This window comes from Camelus dromedarius, chromosome 26 (assembly GCF_036321535.1).
Source record: "Camelus dromedarius isolate mCamDro1 chromosome 26, mCamDro1.pat, whole genome shotgun sequence".
Taxonomy (NCBI): domain Eukaryota; kingdom Metazoa; phylum Chordata; class Mammalia; order Artiodactyla; family Camelidae; genus Camelus; species Camelus dromedarius.
Window position 1 is genome coordinate 15,268,645 of NC_087461.1, and position 23,976 is coordinate 15,292,620.

A 23,976-nucleotide genomic window follows, 5' to 3' on the forward strand; every position below is an offset into this window, starting at 1 on the left:
GAGGTTCTTGTCTTGTCACAGAAAGAATTTAGAGACCAGACACGGAGGTTAAGAAAATAAAGTGAGGATTTATTAAGGGATAGGTAATTCGCTCTAGAAACAGAGCAGGCAGACCCAGTGGGTGGCTGCCCCGAGTCTCCTTGGCAAGCTCATTATATGACTGTAAAAATGAATGCACAGAATATTCATCGGTGGGGAGGGGTTTGGGGTCATCTTTCCTGCTCTTCATCCCAGCTCCACCTTCCCAGGTGGGGAAGAGGGATTTTTCATCCTTATTTAGTCTTGATCAGGAAGCTGGGCGAGGTAATAATGAACAAAAGGTTACATTCGCATGGGGGTATCATAAGCAAAAGGTTATAGTTAGACAGAGGTTATAATGATTGAAAGGTTACATTCAGATGGTGAGGATTCCTGTCTTGCCCTACCCTTCTGCCTCCAGGACACTTATCAACACAGAGGTATGGTTTTTTATTAGTCCAGAGGATCCTGTTTTTCTTAGTCAGTCCAAGGACCCCCTTTGTTCACAAAATGTGTGATTTTCTGCCATTTGCCCATGTCCCTCTTTCTCTGCTCATATCTAGCTACCTGCCTTCTCTAACAAGTGATGTGTCTTTGGTTTTATATCTTCCTCCGTGTATGTATGGGTTCTTAATATTTAGGAGTCCACGGTCCATGATCATTTCATATTGCAACTGTAGCCTGAAGTCTCTAATGGTCTAGTAAACTATGCCTGCACGAAATTATCAAACCTATGCAAAGGAAGTAGATAGAAATTGGTAAATGTGGCTTAGGCAAGAGATTTCCTTCCTCTTTGAATGTCTTAAGAGTGGTTGAGATATTTCAGGGTGGCATGGGGGTGGAGGAGCTAAAACACAAAAGTCCTAAATGAATCGTCCCCTTAAGAGAATAACCATAAAAGGTCTACATGGGGGGTTTTAAATATTCACATCTCCATATCTGAAGATACAGTTAATGGCCAACTTGAAAATGTCAGCAATAAAAACCCCAAACTTCTAAACACAGTTATGCGAATTAGATCTGCATATTCAAAGTAAGAATCTCAATCTTTCTCTTCTTAATTGCTACCAGTTTCTATGGACTCAATTCCAGCCTCAAATACTGTTCAGATGGAGTCAATCTTGAGGCTTTCTAAAAGCAGGGGTGATTGTACCCTTAGCAGGACCAAGCCAGTGTGCTTGCCAGTAGTCCCGGTGAGTCACAGCTGGAATGTCCTGTGGTTAAAGTTCTGCTCTGAAAACGGAATCAGGAGCAGCAGGCACCAACTGGTTTCCACGGTAACCAGTATTTGTGTACTTTGAAAAACGACTGTTTCTTTTTGTGTGGTACATTTACGCGGGAATAGATTGTTGAGGTGACGTTAGCCATCTGTGTGAATATAAACAAAACCTCCTGATTTAATTAAGTGTAAACGTTAGAAGGACACAAAATTGGGGGTATGGTTTTTTTTGGGTTATTTTTTGGTAGAGAGATATTGTTCAACACTAATGAATTCATTAATTTATTTAACATTATATTTAAGTATTTTCATCAATGTCTATTTGAGGTTTACCTCAATGCATCATTCTCTCCCCTCCAAAGGCAAAAAGAAACTAATTGTTATTCATCAGTGCTCCCCCCAGACCCCCTCCCCTTGTCCCCACCCCCATCCCATTCACAATGTGTTATTTAAGAACCACTGGGATTCAGGGGATCTCCTTCAGTGAAGTAATCCCTACCGGAAGGAAGGGGAAAAAAAAAAAACCTTCCAAGTCTTGTGAAAATGTCAGGTTTCTTAACCTTGCTGAGCTGGGAGACAGAAATATGGTACTGCTTATGGCTTTGCACAGAATCTAAAATATGGTTCCTCAAAATGTTTACCCTACCTAGTGTTTCAGAAGATCCAGGAAGCTTTGAGCGATTCCGGTTCCAGAGAAATCTGACCTTGTGTTTTGTTAGATAAAGATGAAATAATTAAAGTTTTGTTCACTGCACTACCATCCACAGTTCAGGAATGAGCCTTTGGAGTGGAAAACAGTAGAGCATTTTCTCGCTTATTCTGCCTCGGCCTGGGAACAGTATGTTTATTTTTGTATTAATTGGTTTTGAATTGGAATTCGTGCACTAGGTTTAATAAAAACTATGGCTCAGTTACATCCCCTACAGCGAAGCAGCAGGTTAGGAGTAAACAGATTACAACACGGACTCTCCTGACCTCCACCTCCTGCTGGGGATGGTGGGGCCGAAAGATGGTGGGGCCGGGGTGGGAGGTGAAGGGATCTGTTGTTCCTTCTTCTTTCTGTGTGGCTTTATTCTTTCTCTCATTTTTGCTGTCTCATTATGATTTCTGTTGACCATCAAGAATATTAGAAACTTGATGATAAATAGACATATTTAAAGAAGCAATATTAAAAAAAATTAAAAGGAAGCTCAAGGGAGAAGCCTGAAAAATAAACCCCATCTTCATTCATTTACTTAAAATGCTCAGCTTCAGTACTTAAGGGTGAGTGATATCATGGACTTCTGAGTTTCTCTTTTGAAATCTCTGCTGACCTTCCCCCCTATCATGTCACACAAGCATGTATGTCTGATAAGCAGGCTGTCTTGAGAACTCAGCCAAGACAGCCCGAATTTAGAAAGTTGCGATTTGTTACGACCTTGAATGAGGCCCTGCCTGGTCTCCCTTTCTGCAGAGTGGCCACAAAGGATGCAGACCCTTTGCTGCCTGAAAGCAGCATGCTGAAATTTCGGACTGTAAGATCCTAATGGGCAGCTCACTGTGCAAGGTTCAAGTAACCCGCAGGTTTAAGTCCCGTCAAAATAAATGCAGCTGTGGGGGAAATCATTGTGTTCCTTCATTGAAGACATGCTGGGAATCTATCCCGGGTCAAAGCCCTGTGCTGGGCAGTGAGGGGATGTGAGAGGTGGTCTGGGTTCGAAGGAAACTCATCATGAGTAAGGGAGGCGGACACATGCCTATATAACTGGAATGTGACTGTTTCCACAAAGGGGCATGAATGAAAAGCTGAGAGGTTTCAAAGGAAAACCAATTCATGACCAGCAACAAGGATTAGGGCAGGCTCCATGGAGGGTCTTTGTGGAATTTGATAATAAAGTTTTCCATGCTCCAATCAACACGTTTCAAACAGTATTTTATATCATAGCATTTCAGGAGCTAAAAATAATTTGGTCAGTTTGGAATTTATTGAAACCAGATAATACATTTACGTACAGACAAACACAAACATGCACACTCACACGCGTGTGCTCTCCAAGAGAATTTCAATATAGGAAGTCTGCATGCCTCTGACCAGACATTTTCCATTTAATTATAATGGGCAGCTCATCCCAAGGGTAACTGGAACAAAGTGTTTAATGTGGATTTTAAAGGATTAAGAGAAAATATATTGGCCTGAGTCATGAAGAAGCCGATCTTTTTGGGATTATCATTATTTCTTCCTGACTGAAGAGATATGGCAGAGAGGTTTATGTTTTTAGTTTGGAGATGTGTATCTGATGAAATTATTAAGTAAGATAATTCAGTGATGTCCAATACACAACAGGATGGAGAAACACCTCAGTGGGAAAATGGACAAAGACCTCAGCAGAAAAGTTCCAAGAGAAGAAACAGAAATGCCCAAGAAACATGCAAAAAAAAAAAAAAACCCTTCAATCTCAAAGTAACAAACTGAGACAATTCCAAAAAGAAAACAAATGTTCACTATTAGCCCCAGCTTTAAAAATAAAAGCTGTCAAAATGGCCAAAGATCCACTGCAATAAATATGTCTATAAACTGCCAATGGGAGAATAAATTGGTATAAACTCTCTGGTAAGAAATTTAATATTATATATCTAGAGCCAGAAAAGATTATACTCTTTGATTCATTCCCCTTCTAGGAATCTTTCCTGAGATAAATTTAAAATATCTAACAAAGATTTGCAATTATTGGCCCCCAAATTGGAAATATCCTAAGTGAACAATAGCAGAATTGTAATGTGAATACAGTATACTAGTGGCATTTTACGCCACCATTAAAAATATTTACATGGACTATTTAGTGACATGCTTAGTGAAAAACAGGGAACACAATTAAATGTGTAGCCCAAATTAATACACACACATATACGCCTGCACACATATTTACATGCATATATATAAACAAATGAAGAAAGAGGTTGGCAAGAGAAACTTCTGGTATTTACAATGGTTATCTTCAGTGGGATTAATTTTTGTATCTTTGTATTTTCCTTTTCATAGCTCTCTAAAATGTGTAACTGTTTATCATCTAGTATTTATTTTTAAAATTTATAGCTCACAGTTATTTTACTGTTAATTCATTAGGCATCTCTTAGGTGTGATTAACATGTGAACACATCTCATTGGCCCAGCATTTCCTCCTTCTGTCCCTGGATTAGACTTTGGAGGGGATCTCTCTTGGTCTACAAAGATCTGTTTTAATTTCTGTACTCCACCCACCTCAGTAGATTTACCCTTAACTTTTGAACCAAGAAACAGCTTTCACTCCATGAGAAGACTTTACTTTTTACATCTGACAGCCCCAGTGGAGCTTTCTTACATTGGGAAGTGTCTCTTTGATTTCAGCTCTACGATGGCACAAGGCGGATGGGGCGCTACTGCGGCGCAGACACGCCACCTGCAGGAGGCACCACTGGCCCCAAGCTTCACGTGCTGTTCCACACCGATGGGGTTGGTGGCCGTGAGAAAGGATTTCAGATGCAGTGGTTCATCCATGGTAAGCCCCATGCTGATCTCAGCTTTATTTGGTGGTTGCTATTTGTCCAAGAACTGTTCCCTTTGCAATTCTGTATTTGGAAACAATGCCATTCACAAATGGTGGGACCCGGGTGGTAATCTGGTGCTAGTGTACTCAGACATTGGTGGCTCTTGGTGAGTTAGGTCCTCTTAGGGTTCAGACAGGAAGTGAAGTCCAGGTGGACAGGATTTGGACAGCTAAGTCGGCGCAGGAGTAAATTGCTCAAGAGCAGGGAGGGAGCTGGTGAAGTTTCTCCGGGAGAAGACCAGTACCTGGGTGTGGCAGGCAGATTGCAAGTTGAGGGGGAAGTCTCTCAGAGGGAGTGCAATAGAATGAGATTTAAGACTCATCCTGACGCTGAGCAGAGGAGTCACAAGGATCGAAGGGGAAGAATGAGTCAATCAGAGAGAGAAGAGGGAGGGCGAGGACTGGGCTGGGAGGGGAGCCTGAGCGGAAAACCTAAGCTGGTGATGCGCTAAGCCAAGGACGGTGTTGTACCTGCCAGACACAGTACGGGGCATGCAAGAGCCTATCTACGAATTGGTGGTTCAGAAGACGAGTAGGGGTCATCATTCCTCTGAAGGTGAAAATTCGTATTAAGCACAAGTTCTGAAATGTCTAGACTGACCTCATGTGGCTCAACCTCAAGGGAGAGGGCCCCACATCAATGATTCTCAAAACGTGGTCCCCCAAAGCAACATCCTCATCACATGGAATTTGTTAGAATTGCAGATTCTTGGGCCCCATCCCAGACCTAAAGAATCATAAACTCTGAAGGGAAGCCTGATAATCTGCATCTTAACTAGTCTCCCTGGTGAGCACAGTTGGAGAGCCAACTCTCCTAGGGTGATCTAGACCTGAAAAATAAAAGCCCTTGTGAATATATGAGCGGTTCTCAGCCAAGGGCTTAGGGCTTCGAGCATGAGGCAGTCGATTTGGAAGAGAAGTGGGGTTGTCATGTTATTCCGGGAATCACACACACACATTCTAAGCTCCCACTGTCACAATCAGGGCTGAGACCACAGTGAGCGCACAGGAATGCTGACTCTTGAGGGCTGGTAACATCATAGTGCGTTTATTATATGCCTCTCAGCACTGTACACAACTGAATAGCCCTATTATATACTTAAGAGTGTGAGACATTCAGTTATTATGAACTGGAGACTGAGTGTATTTCATTACACTGTAAGTATGGGTTTTTTCAGTATTTAAAAATATTCAGTGGTAATCCACAGCTACTTACAGCTTGGAATACAGATTATGAGTTCCCAAAGTAACTGAGTTTGTGGAAGCTCTGGACTGTCCTCTCCATCAAGGAGGTAGATTTAACCTTGGAATGTTAACTTACTGATCTAGTAAGTGAAGGGACTGGATTGATTCATCTCTGTAACACAGCCCATCTCTCGTATTGTGTGATTCAGAAATGGCCTGATTCTAAGGAAACAAGAGACAGTGCAGAAAGACCTAGAAGAAACAGGAAAATCTTGGGAAATGACCCAGATTTTCAAGGGTGAAGGTGGTTTTCTTCCAGAACAGTGTTCCTCGAACTTTTATGTGTCTATGCAACACTGGGGATCTTGCTAAAATGCAGATTCTGATAGGGGAGGGGAAGCGGGCGCTAACTAAGGCCCATGAGTCTGCATTTCTGAAAAGCTCCCTGGTGATACTGATGGGGCTTTTCCATAGACCACGCTTTGAGAGCTTTCTCCTCTTTGATCTCGGAAGCGGTGAGGTTCTTTCTTGCAGGGGCCCCAGCTCGTTTCCTACTGACACTGAGACAGACGGTGGAAAGTAAGAGATGCTAACCAGGAGACCAAGGCTCAGGACCTAGAGGGAGTGGTTCTTGGCCCTAGATACATGTTGGAATCACCTGGGAGTTTTAAAGAGTCCCCATGCCTGTGTTTTAACCTGCAGGGATAGGATTCAGTTGACCTGCGGTAGGACTTTGACTATAGCTAATTTTAAAAAGCTCCCTAAGTAATTCTGCCATGCAGCTAGGATGGAGAATCTCAGGAGCAGTGATTTATTTTCCTGCTGACATCTTTCTCCTCAGTGGGCTGCTTCCTCTCCCCTCCGGGCTGTTCTAGCCATACTGGCCCAAGGCCACATGAAGGACATGGCTGAATGATCATTACTGGCTACAGTGGGTGACTGTATCACTAAGGTCACACTAAGGAGTGTGATTTAATGGTCATTACTGGCCACACTGGATGGCTGTGTCACTGGCTTCCTCCAGCCAATATGCTAGACATGGCTGAATCGTCTGCTGCAAGCTCTGAGTTTGGGTTAGGAAAATTTTCTTCTTCCAGTTCCATTTGGAAACTGTCTTCCTTTGGGAGAGTCAAAGACACCCTCTGTCTATCCTCTTTTCCTGTTTACTGTTTCAAAACTTACTCCCAATTGCCGAAAGCTGGCTAAGCTTGGAACCAGAGTTGTGCAACAGAATTTTGTCAGATGGGACCAGAACTGAACAATTTTTTTTTAACTCTGTGTTGCCCATGAGATATCAGTTACGCTTGGGGAGAAACTTCTGGAAGGGCTTTGTTAGCTGTCTGGATCTGTGCAAAATTAACTGACTGTCATATACTATAGTTAACACAATGCTACAGGTAGGCAGAGTTTATAGTTTGCATCTAAACTAGGTTTTTAACTGGAGATAGCCTGAGAAGAGGGGCCAACAGAAAAAGCAAGGGTCAGGGAAGGGGTCTTTGATGGGAGAGGTTCCCTCACTTCTTACCCATTGTTGGTAAGCTGAAGACATAAATCTGATTTCTCAGTCATCTGTGTGTTCTTGCCACAGATATTAAGGAAGGAACTGTTTCGGGCCAGGTGCTGAGCTAGGGTAGGGGACAACGTGTGAATCCACCCAGCACGCCTGGCTCCTACTCTCCTAGAGCTTACAGGCAATCGGGAGGAGTAGCGATCAAGCAAATAAGCACAAAAGTAGATATAAAAGCAAAAGTGTGATATGTGACATGGGAGCACAGAAGGGGACTGGACCCGGACGGGAAGCCAGAGCAGTCCTGAGTGAGAATAGGACTTGTGAACTCCAATCCAAGAATAAGCAGGAGTCAAGGAGGCAAATGGGGAAGGAAGAGGATTCCTGGTAGAAGAAAGACCCTGTGGTGGGAGGGAGCAGGGTAGCACGGGCACCCGCAAGTCCAGGGAGGCTGAGGTCCAGCACGATATATAAGACAAATCAACAACAAGGTCCTACTGGTGGCACAGAGCACGGTATTCAATATTTTGTAATAACCTAAGATGGAAAGGAATTTGAAAAGAAACATATATTTTATATATATATATATATATATATAATAATGCATATACAACCGAGTCACTGTGCTGTACACCAGAAACTAACATGACATTGTAAATTGACTATTCAAAAAAAAAAAAAAAAGGCAAAGAGTTTTTGCTGAAGGAGCTGCTGGAGAGGGAAGCAGTGGCCTGGGTCCTTAACAGTCAAAGGCTCGGGCAGGGAGAGGAGCCCCACCCTCTCTTTTTTGTAAACCCTGCAGGTTTCAGAGAAAAGAGTTTTGAGTAGGATCTGAAGTGACACGGTGTGCTGTGGGATTCGAATACAACAAACAAATAAATACAAGATGCCAGATCCACTGGAAAAACCAGCCTCAGTTTTAAAATGTAATAGAAATACCCTTGACTGTGTGTTCGTGGGTGCACATGCACGTGTGTGAATGGAATGCAGAAACTGTGTCTTGGCACAGTGCCTGCAGGAAGACCTCCATCTCAGAGTCAAGGCCAAGTGCCAGGGCTGGGGACAGCCCGCCCGATGCAGGCAGGCCGGGAGTGGCTCTCCTCACCAGGCCCAGAGCAGCTGCCTTTAAACTCCCAGCCTCTTTTCACTGGAATCACATCTCATTTCTGGTCCTTTCTCCGCTCTCACTCTTTTCCAAACCGTGCGGTGACAGCAGCTGAAAACTCTTCATGACATGTTCAGAATCTTCACGGCATCACCTCCTGGTCCCTGCGGCTGACGAAGAGTCCCCAGGCACCTCATTCACGTTGCCAGTCCGTCAGTGAGCCCCTTCCCAGTATGTGCCTCTTTGTCGCCCGCACAAACCTTCTGTTTGCTTTCAGAAGATGGATCTACAATCGGGCTTTCTTTCCTGGACCCATGTTGAAAGTGACGCGGTAGATGTGAAATGAAACCACATGGCCTTGCCTTTGTGCGAACCATCAAAGAGAACCCCTCTCTGGAAAGAAAGAAATGGCCACAGTTGCCCTGCCTGGCTAAATGCATTCAGTGCTGACAGCATTGTCCAGGGGCTGAATTTGGCCTCGGGGGCCTCCGTCTGGGTTGCCGGAGGGAGTGTGGAACTTTCTGTAAGCCCTGTGAATAGGAGCCTCCAGGCCAGCTGCGCACACCCCTCGCCGCCTCTGGTCACCCCTCGCAGGGGCCCTCTTTCCCTTGGCAGTGGAATCCGGTGGCGTACAAACAAGGTCAAGGAGCTTTGTGAGTGAAAGAGGGACATTTGCAAAGGGAGAAAACCCCTGGACGGGGAGGAGCAGAGGAAGGGTGAAGTGCACGGCTGGGGAGGTGATGTCACCCTGGGTTCTCACAAAGGCGAGTGTGGCCTTTTCTTCGGGGAGAGAGATGACATCACCCTCCTGAATGGGGTCTGGCTCCATTTGATCCGCCTTTCAACTATTAACGAGATTTCTCAGGACTTGAGGGTTTTTTTTTTCAGAAATCGGCTCCGGGTTTCTAAAAAGCATGTCCAGGCCCTCCGTGGCTGGCTCGGTTTGGACGTGGGCCAGCGCCTTCTTGATGACCTATGGACGTGCAGTCCTGTAGCAAAGCACTCATCAAAAATAAATCTTTCGAGCTCTGGCAAAGACCCTCCTCCAGGTCAGCAGCGTTTCTCGTAAACCGTCCCTCAGTTCTCTTCCCTGACATGGTCATTTCCATAGCCTTTGCTATTGTCGGTCTTTCAGGGGAATTCCTTCCAATCTGTCATTTTTCTTCCTTTTTCTGACTTAGAGTACGTGTGCTGGGGCTTCTGGGAGGTTCATTCTTCGAGGACAAAGGGTTTATCTTTTGTGATTCCTCATCCATCCGACGGCCTTATACGTGGATGCTGGGTACCCACCTCCCCCGTGGGGTGTGAGGGCCGGTAAACTGGGCCAGGCGGGGGGATTTGTGGGCCTCCCTCCAAACAGCAGACAGTTTGCATTGTGCGTGGTGTGACAGCGATTCCTCGTGGCCCCTGGGAGCAGATGTTCACTGAGGACGTGTCCTCATTCAGTCATGCGTTCCAGCAACCACCCAGCATATATTTATTCACAACCAGGTTCTGGGCTTGGTGTTTATAGAATACAGAGAGCATGTTCATCTGCTCAGGCAGCCATAATGAAATACCACAGATGGGGGGCCTTAAACAGCAGAAATTAATTTTCTCACAACTCTGGAGGCTACAAGTCCAAGGTGTCAGCAGATTTGGTTTTTCTGGAGGCCTCTCTGCTTGGCTTGCAGGTGGCGGCCTTCTCGCTGTGTGCTCACCTGGCCTTGCCTAGGCGGCTTACTGCCATCCCTGTGTGTGCCCGGATTTCCTCCTCATATAAGGGGGCGAGTCAGATTGGATGAGGGCCCTGCTCTAGGAGCCTCATTCTGACTTCATCACCTCCGTAATAGCCCACGTCCACACACAGTCACATTCTGGGGTACTGAGGGTCAGAGCTTCAATGTGACAATTCAGGCCACGTCGGAGGAGGAGGAGAGAGTGTCCTTGATTGTGGGAGTTAATCATGCAGTTGTGGAGTCAGAGAGGTAAGCCTGGTGTAGAATCCATCACCCGTGACACTGTGGGTGCCCGGAGGAGGCTCAGGATAGCCTCAGGGAGTTTGAGAGGCCCTCCAGGCAGCTAGGGTACTTGAGCTGAGTTTTAAAGAGTAAACAAGAATCCACCAGCCAGACAGCTATCTGGGAGAGGAAGACATTTCTGAGTAGAAACAGGAGGGATTTCAACAGGCAGTATTTCAACTAGAGCAAACATCCTCAGTACCAAGCCCAGGGGGTGGAGGCTGATTCTTGGGAGGCTGAAAATATCGTATGCTTTCTGTATAAGCACAGACGTATACAGTGCATAGCAGACACATAGTATATCTGTGATATGCAATTTTTGGAGCAATTGGGGAAAAAAATATTGAAAAAGCCTCCTTAGAAGGGCAGTAATGGACAAACAATTGAGAAATCATGAGCTAAAGGCAAGACAGAAGTCGAGGCAGGGCAGATGGTCAGAGACCAGCTGATAAGAGGCATTGCAGGAGTTTTATTTCCTGTTATCTCTCCTGAGCCTGGCTCCTGCGCCTTGCAAAAGCTCACAACATCTTGGAGGTACAGTGCTCACAATGAAAGTGATTTTTGAACTGTGGTCAGCCAAGCATCCGGGGCACGCTCAGAGGGCCAGGCTGGGAATCACGCCGTCTGGTCCTCATCTCGGGGAGAGACTTTTCTCTCGGCTGGTGACGGATTAATCGCATGGTGTCACTTCCTGCTGGGCGGTGACAGGTCGAATGCACAGAGAAAGAAATGATAAAATACCTCTCCCACTCTGCCTGGGAAGTAGCTGCGTCTGTGATCGAGGATGTGTCCTTTGTTCAGTAAATCTGTAAGCAGTCTCTTGGTAAAAACGAATAGACTCCTGTGGTTGTTTGTTTATGTACTGTAATAAAAAAATAAAGAAATCTTGTTCAGTTTGGGTAGAAACGTAAGTAAGAGAGAAGCTTTTAGGAAACATTAGTTCTGTGTAATTTAAGTTATTCCCTTAACTGCCAACGGGGCTTTCTTCCACATTTATTCCTGCTGTGTCTTGACTTACTCATTCTGACCACTTCAACCCATTTGATATTTTGACCTTTCATCTCTGTGTTACTCTTAGAGGATGCTTAAGCAGGGAGACTGACAGGGAGGAGAGCCTTAATGCAGAACCAAAGCACAGACTTCTGTGTGATGATGCAGTGTCTGATCTTTATTTAAGGCAAATTCTCACTTAACATCTCTTTTGCAGAGAAGTTCTTCATGGATGATGCTAATAAAAAAAATCTGCTTATAAATTAACTCACATTTGTAAAATTGGGATGATAACCTACTCAAGGAAATCATGCAGCTCCTTCTGCTGTGGCTTCACAAATTTCCTAGCAAGGTCCTAGTAATTGGAGGCACCGTTCAACAGATATTAGCAACCGACAATATGCAGACATTTCAGGATGAAGGGAAAAGCTGAATCCTGACATTATCTGCCGCCTTGACGACAACAGAAAATATATGTACACACAGTTGACCTTCACTTCATGTTGGCTCTGAGTCTTGTAACCAGTGGCGACCTTTTCCAAGTCTGGCATCCCAATTCCCATGTTGCTACTGTTTGAGAAAGTCTGAGCTGTATTTCCACTGCCACTCTTTGAAACAGTGCTACAAAGAAAAAAAAAACCCTCAAATCACCATGACATTCCCCAATCATATATTACACAATTTCTGTAGTAGTCCTTGAGATTTGGGCCAAAAGAGAGGCTTTCTTGAATTTTCTGTTTGTGTTTTGGTCCCTTAGCAACAGCACCCCTGATAGACTCACTACATACTTTCCAGGGGATTCCACACTTTTTCTGCACACCATGAAAAAAGAAACCATGCATTTTTTTTTTCAAGTTTCGAATTTCGTAGCAGCCCAAAATGACTAAACCAACACAGAATAAGCACAATGTTTACTGCAGAACATTCCTTTTTTTTTTTTTTTTTTTTGCCCCCAGAGATTTCTCTCTATGAGTGTTTACTTAACTATTTGCCAGACTTATCTCTAACAGTATGTAACCAAGGACTTGTGTTCTGTATATTCAGAGAAACTAATGCCAGCCTTCAGGGGCACTGATGCAAAATGAAGAGTGAATCTCTGGTGTAGGAAAGTAACCACATTCTAGAAGATTTAATCTGGTTCTATATTTTCTATACAAGTGATGACGTTGATCTACTTTGTCCCTGATTTTTTTCTCCTTCTAATTATACTTATAGAATACTCAGGGGCTAAATAATGTGTATTTTACTATCTAAATGTACTTTTAAATTCAACTTAAAGACATTAATGATGCTACAAATAAAACCACATGGCCACAAAAAGAATGAGCAAAAATATAATTTAAATGCTTGGTGCCCTGATTTAATTGGCATCTCATTTGTTATTACTGGACCAAGTAATTATTTAAAAAAATATTGATGTTAAAATTTTCAAAGAGTTGATGTTATTTTACCACGTGCCGGCCCTTTGGTTAGCACTTTGAAAATATTTCTCCAGTCTCCTCCTAATAATTCTCTGAAATAAGAATTGTCATCCCCATATTGTGAATAAGAAAAGTGAGGAAGGAGTCTTAGAGAAGTCAAGTAACTTCCCCAAACTCCACAAATGATGGAATGAGGACCTGCAACCAAGTGTGTGGTGTCTAACTCCCAAGCCTGTGTTTCACACAGCTGCTCTTGGTCTAAAAGCAAATCATTTCCCCCCACAATTTTTTCCTGCAAAAGAGATTAAGTGATATTGCATTGCAGACGTCAGAGCTTATAGTAGGTAATTTTGCAACTGAATTCCCACTGAGGATAATGGATGTTTTCAAGTTAATATATGCTGTCCTTCCCAAGTAAATAATGTTCCAGTTCCAAGGTCTCCCCGCTAAATTGCACAGTTCAGTCTTTCTTCAGGTGTCAGTAGCAATGATGGGGGCAGCTCACTACTTGGCAATGAGTTCAAAATAGCTTGCTATCTGTCCTTCAACAGGACAGATAAAGCTTTATCACTCATTTATAAAGGTGCTTCCTCTGGAGTTGCTATGCATGGTTGATGTAATTGTGCACTTCGGAGCCGGGATGGACCACAGAGATCATCCCATCTGTTACCATGGTTTAGTTATGTAAACCAGCTTGCAGGAGAAGTTATAGTACAGTGAAGCGTGAAAGGAGAACCCCCTAGAATAGACTGGTTTGGCTGGAGGTAAGTGGCGGGGCCAGAGTGGAGCACTTGAGGGTTTGGTCAGCGTAGGCGCCCAGCCGGAGAAGACCTGGGCTGGCTGGGCGTCCATGGCGTTGGTCCTGCGAGAGACCTGTGTCCCTGGTATTATAACCACAGGACATAATCTCATGGCCCAGGCTTGGACAGAGTTCGGAGGGTCAGAGGACACCACGACAGTGGCACGATGCTGCCCACATCCGTCCATTTGTTGATGTGGAGCAACCTCGCTGTGGAAGAAAGATCGGGGGTGGGGGGAAAGGTGAGAGGAGGAATTGGGGGTGGGCGGAGGTGAGTGATGCACAGGGGAGGCTCCTGAGCTTTTCCCTGCAAGAGCACTGAGTACCAAAGTAGTTACATTGAAAGAAGACAGGATTAGAATGAATGCTTTTAAACAGAAGTAAGAGTATTGAACTTGGAAATCATGTAGTGAGAACACGTTTCCTCTGTCTTTGCCTATTTGGGAGATTGCATGAAATAGCTATTAGCAGTCTTATTCATGACTACTTTTCTTAGGGGAAATTAGTCCAGCTGCCTGGGTCTCATTGCATTTCCTTGGAAGATATTTTTTATATATTTTTGTTAAGAAGTCTAATAATTTCAAAAATGTCTAAGAGAAAGAGAATGGTTGATTGATTTCTCTTGAATTGTAAGCAAAATATTTCTACCAGGAAACCATTTTTTTTTAACTTGGTTGGAATGAATAGGTTAGATGAGAAAGGATATAGTTAATCAAAATGAAAAGATGGTAAGATCAACTGTACTTCTCTGGGTCAAAATGGAACACTTTTATCCTTTGATATACAGGAAATTAAAATGTATGCTATGTGAAAAGTCCTAAAATAAAAGTACATTGAGTCCATTTCTCTTTAATGGTTACTAAGGTGAAACACTCAGATTTAGGACATCTCAGAGAGTTTGATGGCTATGGTAATCCCAATTTTGAATATTAATATGACATCTTATATAGTAATTTAAAAGTCATTTTATAACTATGAATAGCATTGATTTTTGAGTTCCTTGTATCCTTGTATCTATTTTCCAAGTCATTAACTTTATGTTATGACCTTATTATTTCATTCTTTTTTTTTTCTTTCCCTACCATTGAAAATAGGTAACTCTATGCCATATCCATTGCTGTAGGAAATACAGTTAGACAAAATGATTATCACAAAGTCTCGGACTGGACTGAATTCCTTATGGAAGATGAAACTTTCTAAACACTCAGCCTAAGCTCCTGAGTTTTCTTCTCCTAATGTGACACCTAGGCCAAGTTTGTCTCTAGTTTTCTCAACAATAGACTTTGCTGAGTCTGAATGTTTGTGTCCCCTCAAAATTCATGTGTTGCAACCTAACCCCTAAGGTGATAGTATTAGGAGTGGTGCATTTGGGAGGTGATTAGGTCATGAGGCTGGGGCCCCATGATTGGGATTAGTGCCCATATAAAAGAGGTCCCAGAGAGCTCCTCACCCTCTCTGCCAGGTGAGGTCTACCACCCAGAAGAGTGCCCTCACCCTCACTTCCTAGTTCTACTGTAACAAAGTGCCACAACCGGGTGGCTTGAAACAACAGAAATTTATTCTTTCACGGTTCTAGAGTCTAGAAGTCCAAAATCAAGGTGTGAGCAGGGCTATTGCCTCCAAGGCTGTAGGAAAGAATCCTTCCTTATCTCTTCTAGCTTCTGTTGGGAGCTGGGAATCCTTGGCTTTCTGTGACTTGTGGATGCATAACTTCCATCTCTGTCTCCATATTCATATGGCCTTCTTTCTTTTGTATGTCTGTGTCCCAGTCTCCCTCTTCTTTAAAAGATACCGATTATATTGGATTCCAGTCCCACTCTATTCCAGCACAACCTCATCTTAACTTGATAACAGCTCCAAAGACCCTATTTCCAAATAAGGTCACATTCAGTTTCCAGGTGGACGTGATTTCTGGGTGACACTGTTCAATCCAATACAGGAGGTCCTGCAGCTTTGACAACTGTCTCCTCTTCTGAGGTCACCATGCTTTGCCTTCTTTCTTCTTTCTTTTCCTCTAGAGAACGTCACATTCTTTAGCCTTTACATTAGTGGATTTTCTTCTCTTATTTCATCTCAGTGATTGCTCCAGCATGTGTCCTCACAGGATCAGTGCTACGCCACAAAATCCCCCAGAAAATCAATCTGCAAATCCTTAAAATCAGACAACTTTGGAGGCCCCACTCATGGTTTTGTTGTCAGAGGGGACTGTTGACCTGATTTTAGTCTTCCCTCTTAGGACCGATACCTGTCACATCCCTTTCTCTTATCCCCCAGGAGTGTGGCATGCATTTTTAGACTATTGGGGAGTTAACTGGTAAAACCACACCAGGAATTGCTGGCTTTTTATGGTTCTTACATATGCCATAGTCACCGTTAGACAACTTCGGCCTTTTAAAGGAGCTCATATTTGTCTCCAGCTCCATTCCACCCCAACCTGAAAGTTTCTGGTCAAAGTTGTTTTAATTACATTATTTGTATGTCTCATAGATATGTCAGAAGTGAGGCCTATGGACTCCAGGAAACAGTTCAACATTGTTTTGGGATGGATTTTCCCACGTTCTGAGCTCATGGTTACCATTTCACATTGTACCTGCCCCATCCCTTACTCCTTTTGTAATTAAAGTATAGTTGATTTACAATATTGTGCTAGTTTCTGGTGTACAGTGAAGTGATTCAGTTAAACATATATATGTGTGTGTATATATATATATAAAATGCTCTGTTTTACATTCTTTTCCCTCATGGTTTACTACAGGATACTGAGTGTAGTTCCCTGTGCTGTGCAGTAGGACCTTGTCGTTTATCTATTTTGTATATAGTAGTTTGTATCTGTTAATCTCAAACTCCTAATTTATCTCTCTCCACCCTTTCCCTTTCGGTAACCATAGTTTGTTCTCTGTGTCTGTGAGTCGGTTTCTGTTTTGTAAACAGGTTCATTTGTGCCCTATTACTCTTCTAGAAAGAGTCTTTATTGGTAACTTCTCCCTGGGACCCCAGTCCCTTCACTTTCTGCCCTTCTGCATGACAGAGGGAAATTGGTCTAACCAGTGAGTCACCTCTCAAATTTTCACGGAAGAGAAAGCTTTTATTTTTAAATGGTAGAAAAACTATTAAAATATAAATCATTTTATGTCATTTTAATGAATCATATGAGCATCATTACTTCTCATGTTTAAAATGTATGTTTTTTATTTTATTTTTTTTTTTACAATACGTTGGCTTTTCATCTTCTCTGTAACGTTTTTTCATTGGCCACTGACTTCTCAGGCATTTCCCTCAGAAGTTAGAGGATAAGGTTTGAAGATGTCCTGTTGGGGTCCGTTCCCTGCCTTCTCCTCCAGCCTCAGTGGGCTCTGGCCACGTCACTTCCAAGCTGGCAGCCCTCCCAGCACTGTTGGTTTATGGAACGAAGTTTCAGGAAAATGCCAAGTGTAAGGAGGTGATGCATTTGGCCAATTGTAATCGCAGGAAATACAGGATGTGCTTTTAAAACGTTGTGCCTCTAATTCCATTTAGCCATTTCATTGCTGGTTTGCTTTTATTAAAGCTCTTTTATTAAAACCAAAGCAAAACAAAACACACAAAAACAAACTACAGCCACCCAAAATCTTAAGGATCGAATGTAAGCAAATGATGTTTTTTGTTGTTCTGGAATTTTATAATTCATTGCTGGTTTTACAGCAAACAAACAGATAAAAACAAAAAAACAAAAAACAAAACAAAAAAACCCCCTCAAAACAGTGTTAGAAGTTTCTAACTTTCTTCCATGAAAAAGATTTAAGTTATCTTCACAAGTAAGTAGGGTTAGCAACAACTTTTAACTCTTTCTTGTTACGAGTTCAGTAAATCAATGTGCTTCCTGCAGATAAGGTAAGCGCTTCCTTTCAGCTGACATCTGGGAGTTGGAGAAAAACAGAACCAAACAGATTATCAGTCACCATAGTACTGAAAGTTTTATAAAGATTAACTCACTGAAACTGAAACAACATGTGATTCTCTTCAGAACATTATTTTATTCCGGTTCGGCTGATGTCTAAGGACGTTAATATATTAGATTTTGTCAGATTTGCCTCAAATTAAGTGAAAAAAACTTTTGCTTCATTTATTTCAGGTTGCTATGGTGATTTTTTTTTTCCTCAGTAGATGGACAGGACAGTAATGAGGGCAGTGTTCAACACTGCTGCTCCAGGGCCTGAGGGCTGAAATGCCCAACAAGCCTAGTGGAGAGAAGACAAAACTGAGAGTAGGGGATCGGGGTGGGAGGGGTTGGCCCCAGATCTGCTGTTCACTATGTGAGTTACAAGTCCAGCAGTCATCCTGAGCCTCACTTTGCCCATCTCTAAAATGGGTCTGCTATGATCATTCTTGCCTACCTGATAGAGTGGTTATAAATTTCAAATAAGATAATGTGCTCATTAAAAGCCCTTGGGAAAACTGTGAACTACCATGCAAATAAGAACTAACTTTATTGTAGCTTCATGAACAATTGATTTCTTATCTCCCATCAGCTATTCATGATGGCTCTTTAGCTGGTCCCGAAAATTCCAATTCTAGCTCCAAGTCTTTCTCAAATCTCATTCTATATCTAGATGAACTTTTGTTCAGTTGTAACACACAACATATATGGAGTGATTGTCATATGCAAGGCACTTAGCTAAAAACCTTACTTTGTTTTTTTTTTTTTTTCACTTAATCAGTGTCACAACCTATTGAAGTTAAGTACTGATACTGCAGATGAAGACATTGAGGATTAGAAATTTTAAGTTAGTTACCCAAAGAATAGCACAGTCAGGATTGGAGTCTGTTTGTCCTTTGCCATGGCCTGTGCTTTACTTGGTGTGTTATTATATTTCCAAAAGGTTTGCAACCACACATGCAGATTGTGTAACTCTGAAATCATGTCATCTCCTCCATGAAAATCTCTCACCCGTTGGGTGCAAAGAGCCACTGTCTCTATTTCTTCTAAATACGTGTCCCTCAAAACGTTTTATTCATCACTCCATTGTAGACACATTGGTTAGTATTTTCAGCATTTAATTATTTTCTTTATATAGACTCCTGAAATGCTTTTATAAATCATTGTCCTCTATTTTAGCTGACTGAAGCCCAGTTATAGAAAATTCTCTGTTTCTCTGCATTTTATTATTCATTCAACCAGACAGGTCATATGATGATGACAAGGATTTGGGGAATTTAAGCATCACCTACTGTGTCTTTCCTGATAACTATTGGTTGAAATAACTTCTTTCATCTCCATCCTTGTCAATCTTCCATCTCTCTTTCCTACCCTTCCTGTGACCACTTGGTCACTCACCCAAGATCACAGACATGGCTGACAAGGATATGATTTTTTTAAATTATTGCATAGCCTGCTAAATGTGTTTTTTTCTCTTTTAGCAGTTTCATTTGTTTTAATATTTAATATTGGTTTCTGCACTATTATTTCTACTCTACATGAAGTGAAGACACCTGAGATTTTTCCAGAAGCCTTGTTTCATCTACAAAACAGGCAGATGGATTTTGAAACAGAATTGTTTTTTCTGTGACTCATTCAGGAGAAACTGTATTTTAACAAGAGACTGTCAAGCCCTGAATCCCACACCAAGGGAGAGAGTGCAGTGAACTATAGGGAATTATAGTTATTCTTGGCTTTCATTTATAATTTAAAAAGCTCAACTGTTGGTGTGAACTTTTAATTTTTCATTATTACCATAATTATAGAATTCCAAATTCATGTTCTAATGTTTCACTGTTAGCTTAAAAACAGCTTGAATTTATGAAACAAATTATCAAATTCATTATATATATATTTTGTATACATATATATGTTAATTGAACTATAGCCAGTTTACAATGTTATGTCAATTTCTGTGTACAGCACAATGCTTCAGTCATACATGAACATAGATATATTCATTTTCATATTCTTTTTTACCATAAGTTACTACAAGATATTGAATATAGTTCCCTGTGCTATACAGTATAAACTTGTTGTTTATCTATTTTATATACATTAGTTAGTATCTGCAAATCTCAAACTCCCAGTTCATCTCTTCCTACCTCTTTCCCCCCACCGGTAACCGTAAGTTTGTTTTCTACGTCTGTGAGTCTGTTTCTTTTTTGTAAATAAGTTTGTTAGTCTTTTTTAAGATTCCACATGTAAGTGATATGTATATTTTTCTTTCTCTTTCTGGCTTACTTCACTAAGAATGACAATCTCCATGTCCACCCATGTTGCTACACATGGCATTATTTTATTATTTTTTATAGCTGATCATTACATAATTAATTTTTTGGTTGATAGAAGTGTTCCTAATTATGTTATGAACATGTTTTTCTTTGTCACTTAGAGCAGAGAAAAAAACAGACGTCATTCATTTTTTTCAGTTTTATAAGGTGTATTTTGACATAATTTTTTTTGCCTGATACCAAGTACACATTTATTATAGAATCTCAATATCTAAGACAAAGAAATGATACCCAAGATACCCAAGAGAGTGATGCACAGCTAGGGAAATGCTGATAAAAGTCCTCATCTGTGGACTGAAATTAGTACTAAATGAGAATTATGCCAACATCATACTACTGAAACTAGCAAATTCTGAAACATCTTCTCACAGCTCAACATGATGATTCATTTATTCTTATTTATAACTTACCATCAATTAGCATATGAAAGATGAAATAGAGTTCACTGTTTTTTCAAGTCAAAACTTACTGAAATTATTCTTTGCAAATTGCAGGAAAAGCAAAAAGAATTTAATAATCTGCAGGAGGGCATGTGGAAATAACACTTTTTGAAATAACTTATTTTTTTTTTCTGAAAAGACATTGAATAACCTGTCTTCTATAGCACTATTTGTACTATGCATATGCTCAATAAATATTGATTGAATCAAGGAGTAGGAATTGAAAAGTTCTTTTTTATCTCTTTGAAAAAATAGAAACACAAAGAGGGAGTTAAATTTCTATCATAATTATCAGAATTAATTTTATTTTTCAGTACTTCATAGTTTTTACAGCAAAATAGCCCTAAAATGAACTTATTCTATTTTGCATTTGATGTGAACTTTTAAATCAAAATTGTTACCTTTGGATATAATAAACCTCAGAGGTAGTGAGAGTGTGCAAGGATAAAAAGAAAGCCTCAAAGAGTTTTCAGGTTCCAATAGTTTCTTTCACTCCTCACAACCACACAATATTTTTTTCTCCAAAAAGGTATGGCTTTTAATAATACTGGAATTTCTCTTTAGGAGACACACACATAAGTGTTATTCATGAGAATAAAACATGGCATACCTAAAAATAAAACTGCGCCTTGTTTTCTTATAAACCTTGTTTGTGTTGGTTTTACATCTTAGGGAAAAGTACACTGTGGGTCTCCAGAGCTGTAAGTGGCTAAATAAAACAAGTAGTATCATTTTTCAAAGCATCCCTGACTGCCAACAATCTGATTATCATTCCAGCTTACAGTGACTAGTTTAAAGGTACTACTATCCTGTTGCTTGCAAAAGAATTTACAGGGAAACCTAAAACAACTGGAAAAGACAATGGAAAAATGCTATACAGAATTTTAGATGAATCAACTATGATAAAAAAATGGAATTCGATTATCTGGTGAACTGAAGCTAAACAGAAATGCAGAGATGAGGTATCCAAGCTGGCATTTCCTTGTTCTCTTTTATATGATGTGGCTACAAAGTTATTTTCCTCCAAAGATTTTTTTTTTCCCCATTGGATTATCTATTTGGTAACAATTGATACTGAGAACCCTAGGAGCTGAAAATGTGGGTTGAAAAAAATGGGGGTAACAGAATGGCTTTGCTTATACCTATAATGTATTTTAGTAAAAAATGCTACATCTTAAAATAATCTGTATTGGCCACTGTGAGATACTCCTGCAAGCATCATTTGATGGAATGTACTGTGACTGGTGTCCCTCTGGGCGTGTGCAGCGGTGTTAAGGACATACACAATCTGTGCTGATTTTGGCTTCAGGATTATTTTCCATGGATTGTTGTAGGAGGAAAATATTTTCTAATCTTCATGGAACTTATGTGGTTTTTTTTTGTTTTGTTTTTTTAACATTTGCCACAGTCTGTGAACCATGACAACACACCTAAGTTTAAATAGCTTACTCTCAGGACTTTAACCGGAAATAAAAGTACAAACTTTATAAGAAAGATATTGCCCAGTGCAACAAATGGAAAGTCTGAAAACACAGAGGTTTTCAAACAGACGCAGGAAACTGGCAACTCAAGAAGATGGTAGCATGTGGAACAGGAATCAGGTTTCTTTACCCAACCAAGAGTCTTCTTAGAATTCCTACCTTTTTTCAGTTAAGTGGAGATTCTACATGGAGACTCTGTCTTTTGAACTTTAAAGACCTTTTTTTTTCTTACTCCCTGTACGGATGGATTTGTGTAAGTTGAGTAGTAGACATGACCACAGCTTTAGCATCTTACGTTTTAAGTCCTATTCATGTGAAAGTGCACATACATTCACAATGCAGCGAGGGGGCACTGTGATTCTTAAACATGAGAAACCGTGATGCGCAGTTAGAGAAGGTGCTTGGAGGAATTACCAACCAACAAAGAATATTCTGAAACAACAGAAAAGGAAAACCGGATATGTTAATAGAACAAACCATGTTTTTTTAATCATCAGAAATTGCTATTGGAAAATAAGATAATTTATCTTTTTTTCTGATTTTATCTTTACTTTTTTTCTAATTTTGTCTTCAGATTTTACTTCTTCCATAAATTTTTCTGTCTCCCCATTCTAAAATCTCTGAATTCCTACAAACTATAGAGTCAGTAGAATATAGTAATTAAGTGCTCTGGCATGGCCAGATTGCATTGGATTGGTCTCCTGGCTCCATCACTCACAAGCCAAGTAACCTTGGAAAAGCCACTTGACCTGTGCTTGCACTGATTTACTCATCTGCAAAATGCAGGCAGTAATAGTACTTGCTTCATGTGGCTATCATAAGTATTAAAACAGCAAATGTCTAAGCACTCGGTAAGTGGTGGCAGTGTTTCAACTGTGTACCACATGCTGTAGCATTTGATTATTTGTTTTAATGATTTGCCTTAATTACTTTCTAAGGCATGACATCTAAACATTCGTAAAACATGCTGTAGTCTTTTCCCACGATTTGGGTTTTGTATATCAGGTTTTTATTTGTTTGGTTGGTTTTCAGACATAAGTTCTCTGGGTCAGGACCTGTATCATTTTTGCTGCTGTTGTTTGTAGTAGACTTTATTTTTTAGGAGAATTTTGGGTTCACAGCAAAATTGAGTGGAGGGTGGGTTTCCCCTGTACCCCTGTCCCCACCTGGCACTGCCTCCCCCGTTATCAACAACCCCCACTAGAATGGAACATTTGTTATGACTGAGAATCCTGCATTGACCCATCATTATCACCCAAAGCCCATAGGTTACATGAGGGTTCACATCTGATGTTGTACATTCTGTAGGTTTTGATGAATGCATAATGATGTATGTTCACCATTATGGTATCACACAGAATAGTTTCACTGCCCTAAACGTCTTCTGCACTCTGCTTGTTCACTTCTCCTTCCCCTCCAGCCCCTGGCAACCACCGATCATTTTACTGTCTCCATAGTTCTGCCTTTTCCAGGATGTCAGATAGTCAGAATGATACAATGTGTAGCTTTTTCAGACTGGTTTCTTTCACTGATTGGGATGCATGCCTATTTCCTGCAGGTGTTTTTGTGCCTTGACAGCTCATTTATTGTTAGTGTTGAGTAATGTCCCAGAGTCTGGATGCACCACAGTTTATTTATCTAGTTCAGGTACCAAAGAACATCTTGGTTGCTTCCAAGTTCTATAAGTCTGCTATAAACATCTGTGTGAAGGTTTTTGTGTAAAAAAACCCTACTATATATATATACACACACACACACATATATATATATATATAATTTTTATTGAAGTAAAATCAATTATAATGCGTCAATTTCTGATGCACAGCACAATGTTCCAGTGATGCATATACATCCATATATTCCTTTTCATATTTCTTTTTTATTTCTTACAGTCTCTCATACAAAGGTAAGGATTTTTTAGTGCTTAGAATTCCACATCTTAGGTCTGAAAGGACTTAGAAATAAGTCCTTAGGAGATACAAGGAAACAGAAGACCAAG

General features: G+C 41.0%; 1 protein-coding gene across 2 annotated transcripts in view; it reads left to right on the forward strand.

Annotated features, from left to right (window-relative positions):
- The window catches only part of CUBN (cubilin), a 273,783-nt gene that overhangs the window by 91,994 nt on the left and 157,813 nt on the right, over positions 1-23,976 (forward strand). For both annotated transcript variants that reach the window (XM_064479416.1, XM_010992039.3), the window contains exon 28: positions 4,602-4,752. In XM_064479416.1, the coding sequence (XP_064335486.1) occupies positions 4,602-4,752 (151 nt within the window). The remainder of the gene's footprint in view (positions 1-4,601; positions 4,753-23,976) is intronic.